This window comes from Ambystoma mexicanum, chromosome 5q (assembly GCF_040938575.1).
Source record: "Ambystoma mexicanum isolate Mex_15411 chromosome 5q, UKY_AmexF1_1, whole genome shotgun sequence".
Taxonomy (NCBI): domain Eukaryota; kingdom Metazoa; phylum Chordata; class Amphibia; order Caudata; family Ambystomatidae; genus Ambystoma; species Ambystoma mexicanum.
In genome coordinates this window covers 181,906,992-181,931,038 of record NC_090933.1, presented here as the reverse complement: position 1 = coordinate 181,931,038, position 24,047 = coordinate 181,906,992, and the positions used below count along the sequence as shown (strand labels likewise).

The window sequence follows — 24,047 nt, the reverse complement described above, 5'->3', positions numbered from 1 at the left end:
CGTTTGGCTGATGAAAAAAATAATAAAGGCTTTCGACGCTATGTATATCTCTATCTACAGAACTGTGTGAGCATGTTCTTCGTGTGTGCACATGTACAGTTTGCTTAATGACTAACGTTGCTGTGTTGTGGTGTCACTAATGATGTCAGCACAATGGATTTTCGGTATTAGTCAATCTGATCCAGTGAGGTGTTTGGATCCATGATCAGTGTTGTGGCACCTGTATCCATAAAGACGTTGACTAGATAAGGTTTGACTGGTTGTCTGAGTGAATATCTGTTTGCATATGTCCAAACAGTGAGTTGCATCTTGCGTTCTTACCTCTTCGGGCTGTAATGTTCATAGGAGTAAGGAGGGGCATTCCAGGGACCCTCTCCTCAACAGTGTTTACTCCGACGTATATCTTATGACATATATCTATTGCCCTGTCTGCTCCTGACACACCAGCATTCATGCATACATGCATAAACCCATACATAAATACATACATGTTATTTCGCCAAATTCATGTCATTTAGAAAGGGTGCTATAGCCGTTGTCACGCAAGCACGGGGGAGCCTTTGCAAAGCTCTTTTGTGCTGGTGTGATGGTGACTCTGAAGTCCTATATAATATAAAGGCTCCCCCATGCTGGCATGGCAGCAGTGCCCTAAGTAAGTGAAAATCTCCTCCCCCCATGGGGGGGAACTGTTCACTTTCTAAGGGCGTCCAAAATTCTTACCTTCAAATGCTCTATATTCTATAAACACATTTCTAAAATAAAATCTGCGTCGAGTCTTCAATGCCTGGACATTCAATGAATAAATGTTTTAAAGTCTCAATTTTATCAGCTTGTTCGCATAACCTACAGTGTCAAACATTTCTTATAACAAGATGTTGAACTCCAACTACTTCGAAGGTCTCAATGTTCTCCGGGCTCATTTTAAGAAAGGTTCAGTAGATTTAAGGTTAATAGTGCTTGTAATATTCTTTTGCAATCCCAAACTTAGCTCTTTTGTTGCATTACTTCCCCAATCTATTAGTTGGACCTTTTTCCGCAAAAGCTCTATTTGGGACCATATGGGATCAGTGAGGTTCCATTTAAAATCAATTTCCTTAAAAACGTTTTTATTTAACTCTTGAATTGATCTAATTGATGGTTATGACCCATTCAGACCAAAGAAACCATGTGCTCAACCAATATCACTCATATGAGTTCAAAGAGCAATCAGCGTGTATCTTGCATTCAAGTTAAAGTTAAAGCAAAATCAAAATAAATAGTGCGGCATGATATGAAAACAAACAGAATAATCTTTATTGTACAGAAAACCAGGTGTGCCGATGCATTTGGGACAATGTCCACCTTCAGGGAAACCTTCTCCATGTAAAAAACATATAACCAACACGAGTAAAAACAAAACAGACAAATTCACCAAATTAGTATAATAACAGTACTTCCAATATGCACTTGTTAATATTCACACACATCATTGAACCTATGACATAATACCTTGTCAGGAGCACAAATTAAATGCACTGTAAAATATTCTGTGGGAGGGAAAGTGAAAATAACAGTGAAAGCCATATTAAAAAAATAGAAAACCGTGATCTTCCATGCCCTTTACGTGCCCATCACCAAATGAAAAAGTGATGCGTACCCGTTTCACAACATCAGTGATTCCTCACAAAAGGAAAACAAGTGTCTCCAGGAAACTGAACTGTTCCATGTGAATGGAAAAAATGCTCCTGTTAGATCGGAAATGAAAGATACAAAACAAGAACATAAAAAATGGTTGTGGCGGTATATCCGCAGTCAATCGAGTTATTAACACGCAAGAAACGTACAGTTTGTGATTTACGAAACTCCCATCAGAGGATAATGAGCATCTCGGAAAGTACGGAAGCGCTCAGTGCGGCATTATGTACTCTTTAGAAAACTGCCATGAAGTGGCCGGCCCGGCACAGTGATGTCACACGGCCAGGTGCCTGGGATGATGCCAGGACGTGTGACATCACCACGGCGGACTGAATGTATACAGAGCAATTACTGTGGACATCTATAATGATATGGAACTCTTGTACAAACAAAACCACAATTTACGTTATACACATAATGCAAACCCGCATGAGCGGATAACAACCATCTTGAAAAGTACAGAGGAGCTAAGTGAGGCACTATGCAGTCTTTGGAAAACCGCTGTGAAATTGTGGGCCTGGTGCAGCGAGGTCATGACACCAGAATGACACCAGGATGTGTGACGTCACCGCGGCAGACTGAATGTACACAGAGAAATTACACTGGACATCTATAATGATACCACAATGTACTTGATAAACATAATGCAATACACATATGGCCTTACTAAATTGGAAACATCACCAGATGTACCATGCGTACCAATCTTCCTAGGAAGTGCAACCCACCTCTATGGTGGCATTAAAACAACTGAATAAAGTAGAACACTGAGAAAGTCTTAATGATCCTTAACATTAGCACACGAATCAGGACTATACCAAAACCTCTTATTGGAACTCAGTAATGGAAAACTAAACTGTTATATGCACCCGAACAGGGTGCAATCATCAACTGACGTAAAGTCAAGAAAATAACCATATAGAATCCAAGCATTATTGAAAATCAGTGTTCTTGGATACAACATGTATTTTACCAAATTGGAAATATAGTCAAAGATAGCACGCAAAGTTGCAGTCCTCTTTCGTTCCATGTAGGGCCACAGAATCAAGGCAGTCGATCCAATAAATGTCCCTTTGGTCAAGTCTTTGTGCAAGGTTGTCATGTTTTCCTCTCTTGAGAACCTTCTCCAAAACTTGAAAGCAGATTTGTGATACATTATGTTGTTGTTCTATTCAATAACGTGCAACACCAGAATTGGTGTTCATGGTCCTTATGTTGGACCGATGTTCGTTCCAGCACAATTTGCGGGGCTGACTCGACTTTTCACCAGATCGTGGGTGATATACAAATTTGCCTTTAGATATAAATTTTCAATTGGTGCAGTACAAGCAGGGAAACTAGTTTGTTCATGGTAGTCGCTTCTCTTTCAAATTCGAACTGTATTTATATGTAAACATTGGTATCATTGGTTAAAAGATTCCAGTGTTTCGTGATGATAGTCTTTACCCTCTTACTCTGTATAGGAAATGTTGAAACCTACACAAAGGCAGGCTGAACATTTACTCTTGTTGTGCTGTTAATCAAATGTCCACGTGTGACGAAGTCTAACTTCCCCCCTAGATCCAGGGTCTCCAACCAGTAGATCATGAGCAACTGGTAGCTCACCTGAGGCTTCACAGTAGCGCTTTGCATCATACCCCAAAATGAGCACTGAGTATTTATTTTGGTGTCTGAAGTCCCTGGGCCTTTTGCCCTTCCCCCTCCCACTTCTCTTCCTGTAAAGCAAACAGTCAAAAGCTGTGTGCACAATGAGAGGAGGGGGTGCATTTGGGCTTGAAGGGCTTGGGCAGTGTCCCAACAAGGGGTTAAATATCAATAACAACAGTAAACGGGAAATGTGTTGTTGTGGCCAATGCCACCAAGAGGTGCAAATGATGGTTGATTAGAAAGAGCATGGGTGCATAAATCTGCATGCTGTGTAAAAAAAAAGCTGGGGCTGTGATTGTTTCAGTCTCACTGTGTTCCTTTAGATTTATTGCAGTTAGCATTACTTTGCATGCTGGTAATAGTAGGCTTTCAATCAGAATGGGGAAAATAAAGCTACATCTGTAATCGTTTGCTCATCGTGTGTGCATATGTGTGTGTATAGAAAAATGACTATCTATGTCCCAGCTTGCAAGAAAAAATTTACATCTAGCGTTGTGTGTTCATGGTAAAACTGTGAACAATGTTTTTTGTTTTCAGATATTGAGTTCCTTGTTTTAAGGCAGTAGTAAACATGGAGAACTACTAGCTGAACTGCATTGTGGCACTTGTCCACTTACATTTATAAAACTAAACAGGAATGTAAAGTGACATGCCCATCAATACCAGCACTTAAAAAAATGTGAGAGTTCTGTTGTAGCCCATGTTTTATGGAACGATAGTAGGAATAAAGTACTTAGGTGGGAAAAGTGAACAATGGTTTGCATACAGATATTTTGATATGTATATGATCAATATAGCTTAAACCTAGTTACTAAGTAACCAAGCACTGTACAAAACAGGTTGGTGAATACAGGGAGAGAACACAGAAGAGAGCCATGGGATAGGAGAACAATTAACAGGGTAAATCCCATTTGGCTATGTGCACAAACCGGGAGATCTACAGAGATCTGTGGGGAACTTGTATGCATATGTTCAAATTCTGGCTTGGGATTTTCAGCCTTTAAATGGTGGGCTGAAATGGTTCAATTTATGAGCATTGTTTATGCTAATAATTCGACAAAACATACAATTTACAAGTAATTCTCTGATACATTAAAAATTCAAATATGTCTGAGAGAGCTGCACTTGCAAGACAAGCATGGCCCATTGGTCATAGGTCATGCACCAGATTAACAACATTACATTACCCTGCAGGGAGAGGTAGTGATCCCATGAGCTGTTGACTTTGATACTGCATCCTTTATAAAAAGGGAGCCCGGTGGCAGGTGGCCATCCATTATGAATAAGCCGCCCCTCGTTATAACCATAATCTCTTTGCTAAAAATGTTAAGTTAAAGATTTACATGTTGTCTCATTGCGTTGCTATATGATTCGTACACACTTAAAGTCATCAATATAACACAATGTCATTTTAGCCCTGTCATTTACAATTTTATTTCCATATAGCTTGATCACATGGTTTCCATATGTTAATTTTTTTCAATCTTGCCAACTATTTTGACCTAAAAACATTTAAGGGTGATCAACTAAGTAGGCTTTGGCTTACTTTTCCTTGGCTGTATTCTGTGGTCTGGCATGTGAACAATTTGTATGAATTGGGGATATGCTAAACTGGCAGTGGATTTTATTTTTTGACAAAGAAGAACGTGGTATGTGCTGGATTTTATTTTAAAACTGTATACCACATTGATTGAAGAACTATTCAGATTGTGTTTGCACATGCAGCCCCAAAAGAAACAAACTACTCTTGTTGCAATCCTGGGTGCAGATGTAGACACACACCATCCAACAAAATGCAAAATATTTGCAATTTCCATCCAGAGTGGGAACCCCATTTTTTTCTTCCAGTGTAAAAAGAAAATATGTACCTTTAATCTATGGTGCCCAAGTTAAAGGGGGAAATAAATAGTTGCATTGATAGGAATAATATACACAAATTATGAACATTTTCCAAAAGGAATTTGTCTGTGATTATAAAAAGTAGGTACGCTAAACGCTGCAATGTTGTTACAGAGGTGGCCTTCAAAGGTGCTAATTATTTGATGAAATCAAATGCACTATTACAGATGGTGCAGTTGTGAAGGGTGCAGTGACTCCCCTGTTGTAAGCGATTTACAAATCTATCCTGAAGTCATGTCTGCCATGTCGGGAGTCCAATTAGGTGAAGACACTATGGGCCTCATCACGAGTTGGGCTGTAGCCCTTAAATGCGGCTTTAACGGTATAACCGCAGCATTTAAGGCCTGGCCCTATTACCACCGGCTGTATTAGCCCGCAGTATTAGCATGGGGAATGAGGATTTACCGTTAACGCCCAACCCATGATCCAGTGGTAATACTGCTGGACCGGTGGGTACTAAGGCTATTACAGTCGGGTGGTATTACAGCCGGGACACAGCCCAACTCGTGATGAGGCCCTATGTCAAGAAAGGTATCTCCACTATCAGCCAATGTGATCGCCTACCTCTGCGAATCTGCCTTTTTCGGACATGAACCTCCTGGAATCAAAATGTTGATCCCGTCTGACAGCATCTGAGCGATGTTGCCGTTTCAAGCTACGCACCAGATTACTGAGCACTGATGGATAACCTGTAGCGTCAGCCTTCACATTGAATCTCTCAATTAGTTTCCTACTTCTGATATGCTTAACAATTCTTAGGAGACAGCATCTAATAAAACGTAATGAAATAAACATATTTTTGAAGTTATTGATATATTAATATCATGGTAAATACATATGTTATTCCCTTTTTATGTAAAGAGCAAATCTTGGTCGAAATTGTCATACTCATGGATATAACCAACAAGTAGCTCTTGCCAGTAGCTCCCGCCTATTGGCCATTAACTACAAGTAGCTCTTGCTAACATAAAGGTTGGAGACCCATGCCCCAGATGCAATGACTTCTTTATAACCCTGTTCAAGAGGTTTTTGACACAGCATGTCAACTTGTGCGTGTGATTAATTTATATCACTGATGATTTATTAGGGTGTAGAAAAGGAAAGCAGAGGGAAAAGTAGGGTTAAGACGTACAACTCAAAGAGTTTGGGAAGAAGGCAAAACAAGTCAGGGGAAGTGTAGATTGTTAATGGCACACGGCAATCGAAGGTAACAACTGTGTTGGGTTAGCGGTGAAGTAAGGGACTTATATCGAACCGGTAATGGAAAGAGAGGTCAGATTGGTTGTTTCATGAATTGATGAAGGAGGCAACAATGTACTCAATATGGATGGAAAGAAGTATACTAGAGATCCTGTGGGTAGCGTACAAGGTTCTTGTAAGAAGTTGGTTTGAAATGTGAATTTTAAGTGTGCACCTGCTCTTTACTGTTCAGCAATATTATTAGTATATGAGTGGAATGAACATTGCTAATAGAGGGTTTAAATGATATATACTCAAATGGGGAACAAAGAGTTGGTAAGTTAGAAAAGTGTGCTGTTGGGGGATAAGGGGTGTTTGGGAAGAAAGTGAGTCATTGGTTTTGTGAGGAACTCACAGTGACAACAGTAAAGACAGACACAGGTGATCACAGTTCAAGGTTGTTAAACTGTAAGTGCAGGGTGTAGAAACACCTAACACAAACCTAAATATAAGATGGGAGCAAGTTTCAACCATCAAAAGAAAAATAAGGCAGTCCTTGTGGCGCCTTGTCAAAGTAAAAGGCCTACACTAAAATAAAACATTTTTAAAAAACGATTGGCAATTCCTTACAACTAATTATAGAGAGTGTGGGATAGGGTTTTTGAATAAAGAAAAGGGTGCTCACAAATAATAAGTCAGGATGTGATTGCCTTGAGGCCTCCTTTCCCCACGTTTTTAGAACAGGACAAGGTGGAACTTTGGAGCATAGCACACGCTCGAGCTCCCCAGCATGAGCCAACAGTTCCGTATCAGCTATCAAGTTCTTCGATGGTTAAGTCTTTTTTCAATAAAAGTCTCTTGCCTTCGAGGCCTGATGTCCTCGACAAACACAAAGTTCTGTTCCACAAATACTTTGGGTGATGGCTTCACCCCTGGGTCCCCCTCTTCTGGGCGCAGACCCCTCACAAGTCGTATTCAACAAATTAACTAAACAGTTCCTTTCTTAGTGGACTTCGGCTGATAACTTTACACCCCTGGATCTCCCTCTGGCGGGCTAGGACCCCAAATGACAAGGGGGGCACTTCACTTCCCCTTGTCTTGCAATACTTCTTGCTTTCACAAATCTTAATGTCTTTTCAAACAATACAGTGTGAATTTCCCTCGATTGGGTTCTCTCTTGCCAACCCTCGTAATACACTGTTCATGCGCTCATTTCACCAAGTGGGATTCATGTCCCTCAGTTTCTCAATCATCTGTTGGGCAAAGACTTTAGACGGTACAGAGGATTTTACAAGACCCCTGTATGACTACTTTGACCTCTTCTCTCCTTTTTGCCAAGGATTTCTGGTTACAGTAGTTTCTACCATCGGGTAATCTATCCCAGAGTTTCCTGCGTGAGCACCCACGTGGTGCCGGACTCCTCTGTTGCTGGTTTTACCACTCGTTCATCAATAGTATCTTTTTGCTTTCCCAAGTTCAAATTAGCCGTTGGCTATTTTACGCTCAACACAGTTCGGTTTCTTATTGACACTCCCCTCGACTCACCGGCTGTGATGAACCGCTTGGCTTTCTCTCTCCTTGGAGTCAAGGTTGGTACCACAAAGACAAGAGTCTCTCCCATGCTTGGTAATCAGCGTAGTACCGTTGACGTCTGCCGCAACATATGCTGGCTATTGTTTGCAAACTTATTATTCCTTCTGCAGAGGCTTCACAGGCCTTGATAAGAAAGGGCAGGGGCGACTCTCTCCTAGTAACCATCTCGGTCTGCACCGTCTTTCTCCTCCTCTTGAACTGCTGTGCTGAGTTAGCTCTCACGTCGTATTGACTACCTAGCTCGTCCTGTGCTCTTGTGCTCCACCTTTTATCCCTGTGGGGAATGGAAAGGGCAATCAGGTGTGTGTGATTCTGGTTGCCTGACTTTGCATGACACTTGATTTGGGACATGTCAGGTAAACGGCTCTGGTGTCAGTCCGATTTCTTCCGTGTTGTGTGAAAGTGTTTGTGTGGAAAAAGGGTGGGGGAGATGTTTTGGAATATCGTATGTGGAGGATGGGTAAAAGTTGTTGAAAAAAGGGGGAGACTGTGTCACGCCCGTCGGTGTCCCACTCCCACTCCCCAGGAGATCCTCCCTCACTGATCCACCCCCAGGAACTGGATCCAATAGCGACGGCCGTGTCCTGGCCACCTGGATGACAGAACCCCGGGGGGTAGCTAGGGAAACGCCTTCAAGTTTCTCACAGTTTGTACACCAAAGTGGTAGGAAAGAGGTTTGCACCACATACTATATGAAGGGCCACTTATAGCTATCAGGGCTGCTTTTAGAAACTGCAACCATTTGTGGAGGGGTATGTGGCAGAGTTACTATTTTACGTGAAGTGAAATATGGATGGGCACAATGGTGCTCGTGGGCCTGTGGATATACTTTGGTGTGAAGAATGAGCCAAATAAATACAATTAATATGCATGAGTAGTATATTAACTTCTGGCTATAGTTGGGAGTTAGGGCGAGATAGGTCACAAGGTTCAATGCCCGGTCTAGGGTTCAAAGGCTAGGATGAAACACAATGCCAAGTAGCTACACAATTTACAGGGAGCTGGAGCAGGAAAAAGTTCAGAAGGCAAGCCAGCCGACCCATCAGTAAAAAAGGTTCCCTAGCAGGATATTAGGTAAAGAAAAAAGGTTTTACAAGCAATTAAAAGTGCCACTATACAAAAGTAGCAGCTGGGGAAAGTGAGCGATGTAGGTCTGTCTTGGGAGCAAAAAAGTACAGAATCCGTACAAATGAACGAAAAGAAAAACAATGGGATATTTATTTGAATTCCTGCTGTACGAAAATTACCAACAGCCGAACATTTCGAATAGATATCCCATTCGGGGCTATTATAGTGAACAAGGGGAGCAGGAGTTGCAGGGGTGTCCCCCGCACCGTTAAGTAAGGTGGTGGGTGGTGCAGGATACAAGCAATGTCCACGGGAGAAAAAAACAAAAGTCATTTTCATTTAAATTACACATTTTATTTCTCCCTCTGACATTTCTGATTCGATCTAATCATGGACAATCAAAAAGTACCACCTTCGGTCTAATGTAGGACTGGGTTATAACGCCAGTGCCTCAATATAAAGGGCTTGGAGGGGGCATGGCAGGCGGGAACAGTCAAGCCTAAAATCTGTCAATTTTGACAGAGTAGTTCACAAGTGGAATTAATCGTTTACAACACTCCTAATAACAGACCAGTTTTTAGGAATTAAACTGCCCATTTCTTATGGAATACATGGAGAAAGTGCCATCCATTCCGATATCAACATCGCTCAAGATGGAAGTTGCTACATGCCATTCCTAACGTTGACGAGCATTCTAGTCTTCCTCAAGATGGTGTCGGAACGCTCATGAAATCAAACCAGTAGGCGCGTTGCTACGTTTATGCTCTTGGATTTTCTCGCTGCTGCTTCACTTCTGTCATCGTCCAGTTCTGCTCCACATAATTCAGTTTTCTCAGAGACGGTTGTGCTCTCTCTCTTTGTGCTTGCTTCTTTCTTCAGACACTGTTCTCGCCTTATTCTTGGCTTCCACAGCCCTGTCCTTGCGGGTTTGCATTCCTTGTCTTCCTTTGCTTTGCTGCCTAGCATCGGTTGCCTTTTTCTTACCTTTTTATTCTTTTTCACTTCCACGCCCTCGCGGTTCCAGCTCCTTTCTGCCTTACCTTTCTGATTTTTCCACGACTCGCGGCTCCAGCTACCTTCTGCCTTACATTTTCATTTTCCTTTCTCCGACACCTTGCGGTCACTTCTCTCTTCTGTCCTCTTCCACCTTGCTTCCTTTCCTTACTCCTCCCTCTTTTTTCTGAGAATCCTGATAATAGTACCTGTTACCATTCTGCATCGGACATTCCTTTTGATCACCATCATTACCTTGGATTACAAATATCCTCTTCTGGATTACAAACTCCTGGATTCTTTTCCCGCAACCTCCTACTCTAGGAATACTTGCCTTCCCTTGGACAACAAATTCCAGCAGTCCTCAATAAGAACTAAAAGGCTACATTCAAAGCTCATCATCAGGTTTTCTTCCCCACGAGGGTTTCCCGAGGGCTTAGCCCATCGGGTACACAGAGTCGGTTTTCCATAGACTCTGGATGCCTAGTGGGATTCTCCATACAGTCATCACGCTCTGCTGCAACAAGCAAAGAGTAGTGACATAGAAACTAAGACCAGTGTTGAAGCACCGGGCCGGGATTTGAACCTGTGATGATCTGCGTTGTCTTGCTTCCAAGACAAATGCATTGCCCCTGAGCTATCTTAACGCCCTGAAAAAAGGGGGGGGGGATTTGTGAGGGGTTCAAAATAAGCATAAATTCCACAGGTAATGCATAAAATAAAAATAAAAAGCCGGTGGGTCCAGAACAGGAATTGTATCTCTGTTAGGCTGGTGGAAATAGAGAGTTGAGGGATTGATATACAGAAAGGGCTCATGGGTGGGCTGAATTTCAGTAGTGCAATATTATTAGGTGTAAGTTAGGCAGTCAAGGGCATGGAGGTATGTAAGTTAGTCAGGGGCGGGGGAAGCATGCAAGTTTGTATATGGTATCAGGAAGAAAATAAAACAACAAAGGGTTAGGAAAATATGAAGCCAGTACAGAAAGGTAACACATTAGGCTCAGAGTAAATGTGTGATAACGCCATGGCTTCAAGGTGATGGGCTGGAGGGCAAGGTGGGGGGGAGTGGCTGAGGGGACGCATAGTTAATTCAGTCAGGTTGGTGGGGGAAGTCGGTCAGTTAGGGTTGGGGAATTGTCAGCCAAGGGCTATTACACTCAAATGGGGAATACTGCAGAGTAGTAGATGCTGGGCAAAGGTGCCACCTTGAAATTCAAGATGAGCAGGCCATCATACCATCACCTGAAAGCAAAGGGCATGGGACGGGGGTGTATATGCATCAAATAATACTTAATATCTAGAAAGTTCATATGTAGAAAGAACACTTTCCAATTTTATAAATATAATCTACTTATATAATCTAATTAATGGGGATTTTCTGATGGGTGCAAGACTGTGCTGTAGTCCCTGTAATAATGGAGACAAAGATGTATGGTGAGGTGGAATTGAACAGCGAACTATATGTTCTGCTGTTTCAGAATCACTGAATTGATGAGGGATTAATGGATGGAAAGGGCTTGGCTGAACTTCGATAGGGGGTAGTAGTAGTATGAAATGCTCGGGTAGTGTATTAGAAAAGGGAAAGGAACAAGAGATGATTTGGAATTAAGATTTAAAAAGTGAGACATGGAACAATGCATGAGTTGTATATCCACATAGTCCCTGTGCAAAATAATTGGGGACAAGAAAGGCAGCAAGGTGCACTACCTGGAAAAGGGATTAAAAACGAGGACACCTTTGGGCATTAGCTGGGGCTAAAGAGAAACTCTCAGTGGCGGTATGTACCCGGAAATCATGTAATACTGATTCATTTATATAGCGCTTTTGCCAAAGCGCTGTACATAGAACCTATTTATATACAATTGTCACCCAACAGAAATTGATACTTATTTATTGACCTTGGGAGGATGAAGGGCTTAGTTGGCCTTGCCGAGATTACCACCTGTGATCTGCAGGTCTCACACAGATCGCCACAGCGAGTGCTCAAACCGCAGAGCTATCTTACTGGCATGTGAGTCATGGTGGAATTGCAAGGTGCGTCCATGTCAAAAGTGCTGTTGGGGACCACCAGGGTACTGTGCAGTCACAAGCTAAAGTAATGGCACTCTGGAGTACAAGACCTAGGAGAGGAGATAGTAAATTAAAAGTTAAGAGGGCATGTAATAAGGGAAAGAGGCAGGAGATCTTGAAACAAGTAAATGTGTAGGCGCTCATGAGACTTTGGGACAAGATAATGTATATGACCTGCTCAGCGTAGAAACTTGAGACTGAGTTGTGAAAATGGTTCATCTATTAAATCAAAAATGTGCTCACCAAAGAAGCGAAGATGGCGTTCATTCGATGTCAAGCGGAACACCGAACTGCTAGTTGATGACAGCCCAGTTGGCCTTGGAGCAGTCCTAACACAAGTTGCCTCAAACTGAAACACATATCCCATTGCTTTCGCTAGCAGAGCCCTCACAAAGACCAAGCAAAATTACGCTCACAGTGAGAAGGAGGCCTTATCCATCTTATGGGGATGCCGCCATTTTCAAGTCTACCTCCACGACCAACCCAGCAAAGTGTTTACAGACCACAAACCACTGGTTCCCATCTTCCGAAGATCGGCACCCCACCCGCCTGAAAAATTGGATGCTGCAACTACCAACCGTTCAACATAGACGTCATCTACCGGGCGGGAGCCGTTGACCCATCTGATTACTTGTCGGGACACCCATGCCCAGTGACACCTCAAGAGGAGAACACACGAAGGAGAGTGAAGAGCATGTATGCCAAGTCGTAGCATGGGCTGGACCAAAGGCGATGACGATGGAAGAGATAATGAACGAGACATGGTAAAACCCATGCCTACAGCGTGTCAAGGCGACCATACAATCAGGTGACTGGAAACATTTCCTGATGCGAGTAGCAGGTCAAACAGCAGCAGCTCAGTAGAAGCTCCAGGCCCTATTTGGAATACGCACTGAACTAACCATCGGCCAGGAAGAAATCATTCTGATGGCCATGCATTGTCCGACTACGTTGGAAGAACGAGCACTGTGATTTGCTCATGAGGGACACCAGGGATGGTGAAAACTCATGCCTACCTGAAGTTGCGGGTCTGCATGCCCTCGAATACAACAAAAAGTACTTGACATAGTGGAAACATACGTAGCCTGCCAGGCCACGCAGCGTTAGTCAATGCCAGAAGCCATTGCCAACGCCCTCAGGGGTCCACAGAGGTGGGAACTGAGTGTGGACTACTGCACCATTGCGAATGAGGGGCACCTCCTAGCCGTCATAGACGAGTTTAGCAGATATCAGATCTGGAACGCTGTTCCCTGAGGTACAATGGAGATGCAGAAAGATTCATGGGATCCCTTAACAAAACAATATGGATCGCCAAAGACTAGCAGCAACCATGGCTCCCAGCAATATATGGGTTTCTGCGATCTCACCGGCAGACCCCCCACACGACAATGCAAGTAAGCCCTGCAGCATTAAGGTTTGGAGTGCCCATCCCGACAGATCTTCCCTAAATGGATAGCACCCAAAGTGGACTGTGAACAAGTGGAACAGAATCGTCAAAGGCACAATGAGAAAGAGAGGCCTGCCCGGCTGGCCCAACACCGACAGCTCTTAACAGGAGACACTGCGCTTGTAAGAAAAAGAATGCCCCCCCCAAGAAAATGACAATGCCCTATGAGACTCGCCCGTGGAGAGTGGTCAAAACCAACCACAGTATGGTGACAGCAACGAGAGGAACAGAGACAGTCACCTGCAACATATCCCACATCCACAAGTTGCCACCAGAGAGGTGGAAGGAAACGACAGCAGAACAGCCAGAAGAAAACAGGCCAGAAACCCACCAGTCAGCAGACGTTGGAAGAGAAAGTGAAACCCCTGAAGGTGCAAGGAAGAAACTGCCACTGACGAAACCCGCGGGAGGAGAGAAAGTTCTGGTGGCGAGGCAAGCTCAATGGAACTGGCAGAGAGAACAAGAGGGACACGATACACACTGAGTGAACGACCACAACCCTCATCCCGACTGAGAGGTTACGTACTGGGTGGCACATACCATCGCCAAGGGATCCCGCCGTGAAAGGACAATGGTCCACTGTACCCAGAACAATTATGATGTTGATGCTGTTGCACCCCTGGTGAAGAAAAAACCTGTTTTTATAAATGCAAGTTTGGGAGGAATGTGATGTTGTGCCTGACTCTCCAGGTTACGTGTAAGGAGGGGGAGCCCAAATCCATGTGACAGGGTGAGGAAGGGGTGGAGACAAAGGAATAATAAAGGGCACACACCCCAGAAAGCAGGCATCAGGCAGTAGAATACCAAGTGGAGTCCAGGTGTCTCATTTATGTCCTCTCACTGCAGCTGAGGCCTCCACCACCTGCCAGCCTTTGTTTGCAGTATATCACATATTAGTTAAGTCGTGCCAAATAAAACAGCTGTGGCCTTCTCCTGCCCACACAAAGTTAAAAAAACTCTTTTGGGGGGAAACTGGTTTGTAGGGAGGAGGGGCAAAGGGAGGGGTCAAGGAAGGATATCTGAGAACATTGTAATGGTGTATCAGGCCAAAGAGTAGGGAACCAGAGGGGCCAAGTGAATGGTGTTCCTGCTGTGCGACAGTATCATAGAATATAAGCAAAACGACTTTAACCTGATTGAGAAAGAACACACATAAATAAACATTTCCACAGACAGCAGCTTGTACTCACATTATAAGTATCAATAAAGCCCCAGTTGGTCCATGTGAGATCCTAAGCATGTCCCGCTTATAGGCTCCCACCCAGACTGGATACAAATAAGACTACCTGGATCATCTATTTTAGAGTGACAAACGAGATGCCAGCCACCCCCTCTCTCTACCTCTCCCCGGCTAACCTCTGCTGCCTACCTGCTACCTCCTCTTTCTGCTCAGCTTGGCACCCACCCCAGTCTCTGCACTTGACTCTGGGTCCCCGCACTACTTGCTGCACTACACACTTCCCTAAGAGATAACCGTCTGCGCTAGGCACACTTATCCCTTCTCCCATCCCTCGCCCTTCCTGTATGCGCACTTACACAGACTGAATGCACCAAACCAGTAATTTCGAGGTCTGTCTGCCCCTTGTTCCCCCTAGCATTGTGCAACTGAAAGACTTGTTTTAGTGACACATTATAAAATGCCCAACCAACTTAACCACTCCCCTCCCCTGATCCACTCACCTTATGTCAATGTCTGAGTGTGTTCATTTGCAAGAAATGTCCTCTAATATGGATGTTCAGTTGTTTCGTGCCTCCACCTCTCTCCCCTCTTACCCTCACTACTTGTCACTCACTTGCACTGACAGCTGCTTTGCATGTACCCGCTTCTCCTCCCCCTCCCTGCTTTTCCCCACTATCTGTTAATGCACTTGAACTAGCAGAAATGTCGAAAGGTCTAGTATGCTTATTATTATACATCATTCATAATTATCCAAGGCCTATGAATGATTGTATCCAATGTTGCTCCCCCTCCCACACCAAGCTCCCTGCCCGCCTTGGTGCAATTTGAAGCACTCGTTTTGTGTCTAAGCGCTTTATATAAAAACAATACCATACCACACCCTGAAAGATTTTGTATCGTTTGTTAAGCCATGCAAAGTTTGCCTAAACCACCGCCCCTGGACCACCACCAATTACGCCACAACCTCACGTTCGACTCCAGCACTCCGTTTCTATCATCTCCTTTTCTTTCTTTCTTTCAAATTATCGAATGCGTGGGCGGACCCACGCAGGCGCTTCCCCATCCAAAAGGATGATGTGCATCTACCCCACCAATCTTACACACAGCCCTCACATTCTCATAACTCCTCCCACCGCCCCGTCTGCCCCACAAAATCTAGCAGCACACTGCTCCTCTCCCTGCCTCTCACCCCGACTCCTCCCAGCAAAGCCTTCCCACTCAGTTCAGCCACTCCCAGCGCAGACAACCGAACCCTCATCAACTCTCTCTCCTCAACATGCCTCTCACACGCAAGCAAAAAATGTCCCACAGTCTCAGGCACCCCACACCGTACAGTCCCTCGACTCACGCTTCCCCACTCGAAACAGACTGTCATTCAGCCCCACATACCCTATTCTCAACCGGTTCAGCATCACTTCCTCCCTCCTCCTCCATTCCAGTTTCCCTGCATCCACCTTCACAGACACTTTCTCATGAACACCAAACATCCACCTGCCCTTCACCCCACTCTCCCACCTCTCCTGCCACTCATCCGTAACCCGCTTCACCACCACAGCCTTCACCTCATCCACACTCAAAGGTATCCTCACATCAACCGCTCCTCTCCTCATACCCGCACCCGCCGCCAAAATCCACCAACTCATTACCCAAAATGCCACTGTGACTGGGGACGCACGCCAACTCCAGATCCATCCCCCCACGCACACACCGATCAATCTTCCTCCTGATGTCCAAAATCACATCCTTCCTATCACCATTCCCTGCTACAATTGCCTGCAACCCACTCAATGAATCCGAAAACACCACCACCTTCTCAAACCCCAACTCGCACACCCTATCAATTGCCAATGCATTTGCCACAAACTCAGCCGTACAAATCGACACGTCATTCGTCAGTCGCCCCACTTTATACTCCCCAGTGCTTTCCAGATAAAACGCCATACCCACTCTCCCAGACACAGGATCCTTCGAACCATCCGTGAACACCTTACACCCTTCCTTCCCTGCCACATCCGCCTGACCAAAAGCCTTCATCTCACCCTGCAAACCCGCTTCTTTGACACCACACTCGCCAACACACCTTTGGCGACCCCATCATCCACATTGGCCATCTCACCAAATCCGTACCCGTCATAGCCAACAACTCGCCCACACCCCACTGCACCCCCTTCTCCCACATGAGAAACCCCAAAGTGCCCCCTTCCTCCTCCACCGGTCCCTATAATAGTCAAACCTCCAATTATACAGCAAACATTCATGCACCGGATGAGCCACACACTTCGCACTGCACTTCACCCACCACCTCATATTCAACGCATCCCTCCTCAACCCCAACAGCATCTCCTCCACAAGCACCTGAACCGCATTCACTGGAGAAGACCTCATCACACCCGAACACACCCTCAATCCCTCGCCTGCACCCTATCCAACCGCAGCTTCTGACTCGCCGTGAAACCCACTGCCACCTGACATCCAAAATCCATCACACTCAAAATCAACCCCTTAACAACATTCGTAAACACTTCTGCGTACCCCACTCTTTCCCAGACACCGCCTGCAACAAATTCAACCTACGTTTACACTTATCCACCACACCATCCACCTGCAAATTCCAGTTCAACTTCCTATCCAAAATCACCCCCAAGTACCGAAACTCTTCCACGCTCTTCACCCTCACACCTTTCAAAACCAAGTCCAACTCCTGCTGCACTCTTCTCCTCGAGAAAACCATACTCAGACTTTTATCCACAGACACCGAAAAGCCCCATTTCCCACACCACTCCTCCATTCGCACTATAGCAGCTTGCAGCCGACTCTGCACCAACAACAAACTCCTCCCTCTTACCCATACCACACCATCATCTGCGAAGAAATCCACCTGACACCCGATACCCGCCATAGCCCGAATCAACCTTTCCACCATCACATTAAACAACATCGCACTAATCACACTCCCCTGCGGCGTCCCATTCTCCATCTTCCAAACCTCAGACATCACCCCCTCACTCTCACCTGAAAGGTCCTATCAGCCAAAAACGCCCTAATCCACCGAAACATCCTCCCCTTCACACCCATCTCCAACATTCTCACCAACAACCCACTCCTCCACACCATATCATACGCCTTCTCCAAATCCAAAAAGAACGCCCCCACCAGCTCCCCATCACACAACGCCTCCTCCACACCAGTCACCAACCTCAACACCTCCTCCACACCAGTCACCAACCTCACTAACAGATCTGCCACCGACCGATTCCTCCTGAACCCACTCTGAAAATCACTCAAACACCCATTCGACTCCAAGTAAAACCCCAATCGCTCAACCACCATCCGTTCCATAACCTTACACAGCACAACAGTCAGCGCAATCGGCCTATATGACTTACACTCCGTAGGGACCTTGCCACCCTTCAAAATCGCCACCACAATCGCTCTCTTCGACAACCTCGGCAAAACTCCACTCTTCCAGATCTCATTGAACAGAGCCAACACCTCCAACTTACATTCTACTGGCAACTTTTCCAAAAATACATACATGACCCCATCCACCCCTGGACTAGACCACTTCCCCTTCCGAATCGCCCCATCCAACTCCACCATAGAAAACGGAACCTCATACTGCTCTTCCCAAGGCCCAACATCTGCCAACAACTCCCGCATCTCGTCCTCAACCACACCCATACCTAGCCTCACCGCCTCCGGGAAGTTCCCTGAACTGTGCACTCCCGCAAAATACTCCCCCAACAAATTTGCCTTCTCCCCATCCTCACTGACCACCTTCACCCCTTTCAACAAAACAGACATACCACCCTGCGGCCTCATTAACCCAGACATCCGCTTAAACTGCTTCCAAACCTCACCCACACCAGAATTACTCCCCAGGGACCCACAAAAGCCCCTCCAATATCCACGCTTCCTTTCCCTAATCACCCTCTGCACCACCGCCTTAGCCTTCTTATATGCCAACAAATCCTCCAACATTCCCGATCTCACAGCCCTGGCCCTAGGCCTTCTTACGCACCGCCACAGCCCGTGAACATTCCACCCGACCACCAAGGAACCTCGACCTTCCCACCCTTCCCCTTCCCAACCTCCGGAACTGCCGCGACTGACGCTGCTCTCATTCCCTGCACCAGATGCTCATTCCATTCATCCACCCCCCCATCCCTACCCCGACGAACAATCAATTCCTGACACAATCCCTTATACAACTTCCAATCAGCCTCCCTAAAATTCAACCGACTCCCAAGCATCGGGGACCTGACCCCTACCTCACCCCTCACAGTCACCAAAATGCCAGAATGATCGCTCCCCATATCCCCATCCTCACGCACCTCCCAATCACATTCACCCGCAATCGCAGCAGACACCCAGGTCAGATCCAAACACGACAACTTCCCAGTCCTCACATCCAACCGCGTGCCCAAACCATCATTCAGCAAAACCAGACACAATTCATCCGCCATGCCCTCCAACAGTTCCCCATTCACATCCGTCCGATCACTACCCCACAACCTATTGGCACTGTTGAAATAACCACACAAAACGCAAGGTCCCACATGTCCCCTTATCACTCCAGACAGCACACCCACCTCCACCACCTCACACGGATTATAATAATTCAACACTAATACTTCCGATCCCCCTACCCGAATCCCCACCCTGATAGCCTCCACTGCTCCATCAACCACAATCTCCCCTGCAACCAACCCCTTCCGAAATGCCAGAGCCCCCCCCTCTCCCCCCCAGCCTATCCTTATGAAACAACTCAAAACCCGGAATCACAAACCTCAGATCACCCCTTAACCACGTCTCCTGGATAAAAACCACATCAACATTCAATTCCCCACACAACACCGCTTTCAACTCCTGCCCATTCCTTAACAAACTCCTCGCGTTCCACTGCAAAATCCTCATGCCGATACCCCACTCTGCTTCCGCACTTTAGCAACCATCCTAAACACATCCTGTTCCAACACATCCACAACACTCAAAAACCTCCTTCCCGCTTCCACCACTCCTTTCGTAAGATCCGACACACTGACAGACAAATTCCCCTGAACCAGCTCCAGCACACTCACTATAAAGTACATAAACTCCGTTTTCGGGACAACCACCATTTCTACACCTTTCACCTCACCCACCACTTTCTTCCTTCCCACAGCCTCATCCACCACCGGCTCTCTCCCACTCACCTCACTCACTACCCGTACCGGTTTCACCTTTGCCACAGCCTCCGCATAAGACAAACCTTCCGCCGCCCTCACCTAAACCACCTCTCTCGCCACCCTGTGGGTCTCACAGCCCCTAAACGCAGTAGAGTACCCCCCCCACAATTCACACACTTCTCCGGGGTCTCCACCTTGCATTCCTTAATATCGTGATTTCCACCACACCTCCCACAGTGCCTCTCATTCCTGCATACTCTCGCCACATGTCCAAACTGCTGGCACTTATAACACCTCAAAGGCAACGCTACATAAACTTTCACACAGAACCTCTGGTAACCCAACTCCACCACCTTCGGACACTCCGCCCTCGCAAACCTCATTGCCACAGTCGTAGACACCACATCCCCAAGTGCATCTCTCCTCCCCAACCTCCACCACCCCATCCACCAGCTACTCCTCCACCTCAGACATATTTACAGACACCGGCACTCCATACAACACCCCCTTCCATGACACCACTTTGGTCAAACACTCGCAACGCATACCTACCCAGACAACGCACTTCCAGAATCTTAGCCTTACTACCAGCATCCGTCCCCTCCACCAACAACCGACCCCCAGCCACTACTAGCACCCGAGTGACATCCCCCACGGCCGCCTTCACCCATCCATCAATCACCATCGGATTTTCCCCAGAAACATCTTCACACGACTATCAGGCTTCAACACCACCTTCCACACACTGTCACACTGCATCTGCTCCACCCCAGGCACACCGCTCCCTGCGGCCCCTCCAAAGCGCACTTTTCCTGGGTCCCCAACCCAGAGTTGCCCCGGTCCAGCCCCCCCTCCATCATCCCTCTGTGGAGACCTGCGATGCCGCCCCTCACTTCCCTCCTTCATAGCTCTCAACTCACACGCTTTTGGCAGGTGTCACCCGCCTTGTAAAGGGCTGACTCACCCGCCAAGCCTCCTGCACGCCCATTCATTACAATGGGCCCCTCACGCGGCAAAAACAAAATCGGGTGATTTCACCCACCTTTACGACACAAATGGTTGAGAGCTATGCTCCTTCCCCCCTCCACAGATGTAGATTTCGCAGTCAGTGCCTTCCCCTTCTTCGCCCCCTCTTATACCCCCCCTTCTTGTCAGCCTTCCCATTCCCCTTTGCCATCCTTACCACCTCCTCCAAGCACACTCACCCCCTGCACCAGCCTAGAGAGTCCGCCCCGCCTCCTCGAGCCCAGCACCCTCCACCCAGACACTGTTCTGCCCTGCCTGAGTCAGCCTCCTCATCTGATGGAACACTGCTCTCTCCCTCTTGCGTCTGTGCACAGCCAGCCACAAGCGTCCACCAAACAGAGCATAGATGACGAAGTGAACCTCTGTCATCTCCTCGTGAACTCTCCGGGAGGACCCCTCCACAGCAATAGTAAAATGCGAAGGGGTACTACAAAACCTCTAAAAACGTGTCGTCGAGTGCGTCATGTTTGCTAAGAAGAACTGGTGGGGGTCACGGGCCTATCCTCTCTGAGGAGGCCTTTGTTATGCTTTTCTTAGCTAGTTGTAACAGCGGAATACACGTTTTAAACTACATACTAACAGAACGAAGTGTCCCCACCATATAAAGTGACGTGCAGACCACGTGATATGGGTACGTTGCTAGGACCCTTCTTCTAATGGGAAGAAGTCGCTTGTCAAACTCACGTTCTATGGGAATGTAGGCGTTATCGTATTTCCGTCTGTTGATTGGTGCTGGCAGCGTGGGCGGAGAGAATAGACGGCAGTGGTGCAGGCTGTGGGACTTCCTTATGAATTTACCAGGTACGGAGAGCAGGGTTGTCTCGCAGGTGCTAAAGACGGCAGAATGGCTGACAGCAAAGAAACGAAATATTTTACCCTAGAGGAGATCCAGAAGCATAACCATAGTAAGAGCACTTGGATAATCCTGCACCACAACGTCTACGATGTCACCAGCTTTTTAGAGGAGGTACGGAGCCCCTACGATTCCCTTCTGTTACATTTAACACTTCCTTAACCCTTCACTCCACTTTCTATCTTCCGCACTGTCCAACTACACAATGTGTGCTCTCTACGTCCTCCACTGTGAGTTCTTGTTCTTCGCTCCACTCCTGCATTACTTATCCCCCCTCCCCAGGTCCCAGTGGTGTTTCATTTCCCACAGACGGTATCCACTGTGCTTACGGGGCCGGTTAGAATAGCTCAGCACGTTAAGTGCTAGTTGCTGGGATTGTGTGCGCGTTTTCAGAAGTTCATAAAACTAGTACTAATTTCAGATGTATGATAGGTATGTGTGTGTAAAAGTTCTCGGTAAAGTGATATAACACATTATGATTATTTCACCACCTTCGCTAGTCCACCGCAACAAACCTCGCTCCCCACTTGCATCCATGCCAACCTACCGTCTCTGTTTGAGAGACTCCCGAGCCAAGAATGTGGATAACTTTCCAATTTTTATCAATTCGTTGGAAAAAGCTCCCCATTCCAGTGGATAAACCATAACGCTCCGCTTTCCCATCAAAAACTCATTTTTCATGTAATCCATTGTGCCAGTCCGGAGGTGAGACTGAACTGCTTTGGTCTTTATTGGCACATCAAAACGGAGGCTGTTGAAAACTTGTTTTGGAATTTGAATTAAGCTGCTTTGCCCTTTTTTGATACACGGCACAAGAATTATAAACTCATTATAAGAGTAGTCTCCCGTGAATACTTTTACCTCATTTATACTAGATTATGTAATACAGAATGTATTTTATTTACTTGGTGAACATGTCTACCAACTTCAATGAGAACATTGCCTGTTTTTAGTTTTCTAAGTGCGAAATGGCCTTTGAATGAGATCTGTGTTGTGCTGGCATAGAGACGACAGGCACTGAGTGAGATTTAGAGGTTCAGCTGCTTACACCCAAAAGGGAACCGGGGCCCTGCGGTAAGGTAGCAAGTGTTCTTGTGGGAATATCAGCAGTTAAATCACTGCTGCATCAACGCTTACAGCTGAGGAAGTTCAAAGTCGCAGTTTATAGCATGATGACAGGTGCTGGCCTGCCACAGGAGGAGCTCCGGGGAGAGCCCTCTTTGTCTCCCTGTGGTCCCTATTGCATTCCATGCTGCTCGAGTGTCATCTGATTAACACTGAAAGTTAGAACAGAAGGTAGAGTTGAGGTGGACCAGAGCAGCCAAGCAATGGTTGAAGAGCCAGGGTAAGAGGTTAGAACCCTGGGGAACACCACATGTAGAGAGAAAAGTGGGAGAGGAAGAACCCGATTTGGACCTGGGAGGCTCGAACAGATAGAAAGGAGGTCAACCATGCTAGGTCCTGATTTGTGATGCCTAGGTTGTCACAGAGACTATTGATCAGGATGGCGTGGTTGGCCATATTGAACGCAGAGGATAGCTCAAGAAGAATGAGAACAGAAGGAAGGTTTGAGTCGAGATTAGAGAGTAGGTTTTCACGGGTGTTCAGGAGAGCAGTTTCCGTTCTTCCGGCTGCTCTAAAGCCAGACTGGTGGTCATGGAGACAACCAACCGATTCAGTATGGTGAGTAAGCTGGGAGATGGCCAGCTTTTCCAGCAGTTGGCCCAGGAAAGGAGTTATAGAGATTGTGCGGTAGTTAAATGGAGAGGTGGGATCGGCAGAGGGCTTCTTGAGGAGGGGGTGCACAAGGGAGTGCTTTGGGGGGGGGGGAGGGAAGGTTCCAGTGGCAAAAGAGTGATTGCAGAAATCGGCCAAGGCTGGAGCGAGGTTGTCAATGTGGTCCTTGATGGTTCTTGAGGAGCAGGGGTGCACCTTCTTTGACAAGATTTTCATAGATCAGACTTGTCTAGAAACATTGTCGGGAGTGAACACTGGGAAGGAGGAGGAGAGGGGCCAGGAGTGGTAGAGGAAGAGGAGAGAATGGACAGGATGTCCTGAGTTTTAATGGTGAAGTGAGAAGCCATTGCCATGCAAAGGGGCCTGGGAAGGAACATGCGAGGTGGAGACTGCAGCAAGATTGGCCAGCTCCTTGCAGATTTTGAAGAGTTCGGCAGAGTTGTTAGAGGCTGCAGAGACACAGGATTGGATGTAGGCCCTCTTATTGGACAGGACAGAGTCTATATTGCCTTT

At 46.3% G+C, this 24,047-nt stretch overlaps 1 protein-coding gene across 1 annotated transcript in view; it reads left to right on the top strand.

Annotated features, from left to right (window-relative positions):
- The first annotated feature begins 21,696 nt into the window (after nt 1-21,696).
- CYB5A (cytochrome b5 type A) overlaps nt 21,697-24,047 on the top strand; it is a 270,502-nt gene continuing 268,151 nt past the window's right edge. The window contains exon 1 of the mRNA XM_069620711.1: nt 21,697-21,911. Coding sequence (XP_069476812.1) covers nt 21,789-21,911 — 123 coding nt within the window. The 5' untranslated portion in view covers nt 21,697-21,788. The remainder of the gene's footprint in view (nt 21,912-24,047) is intronic.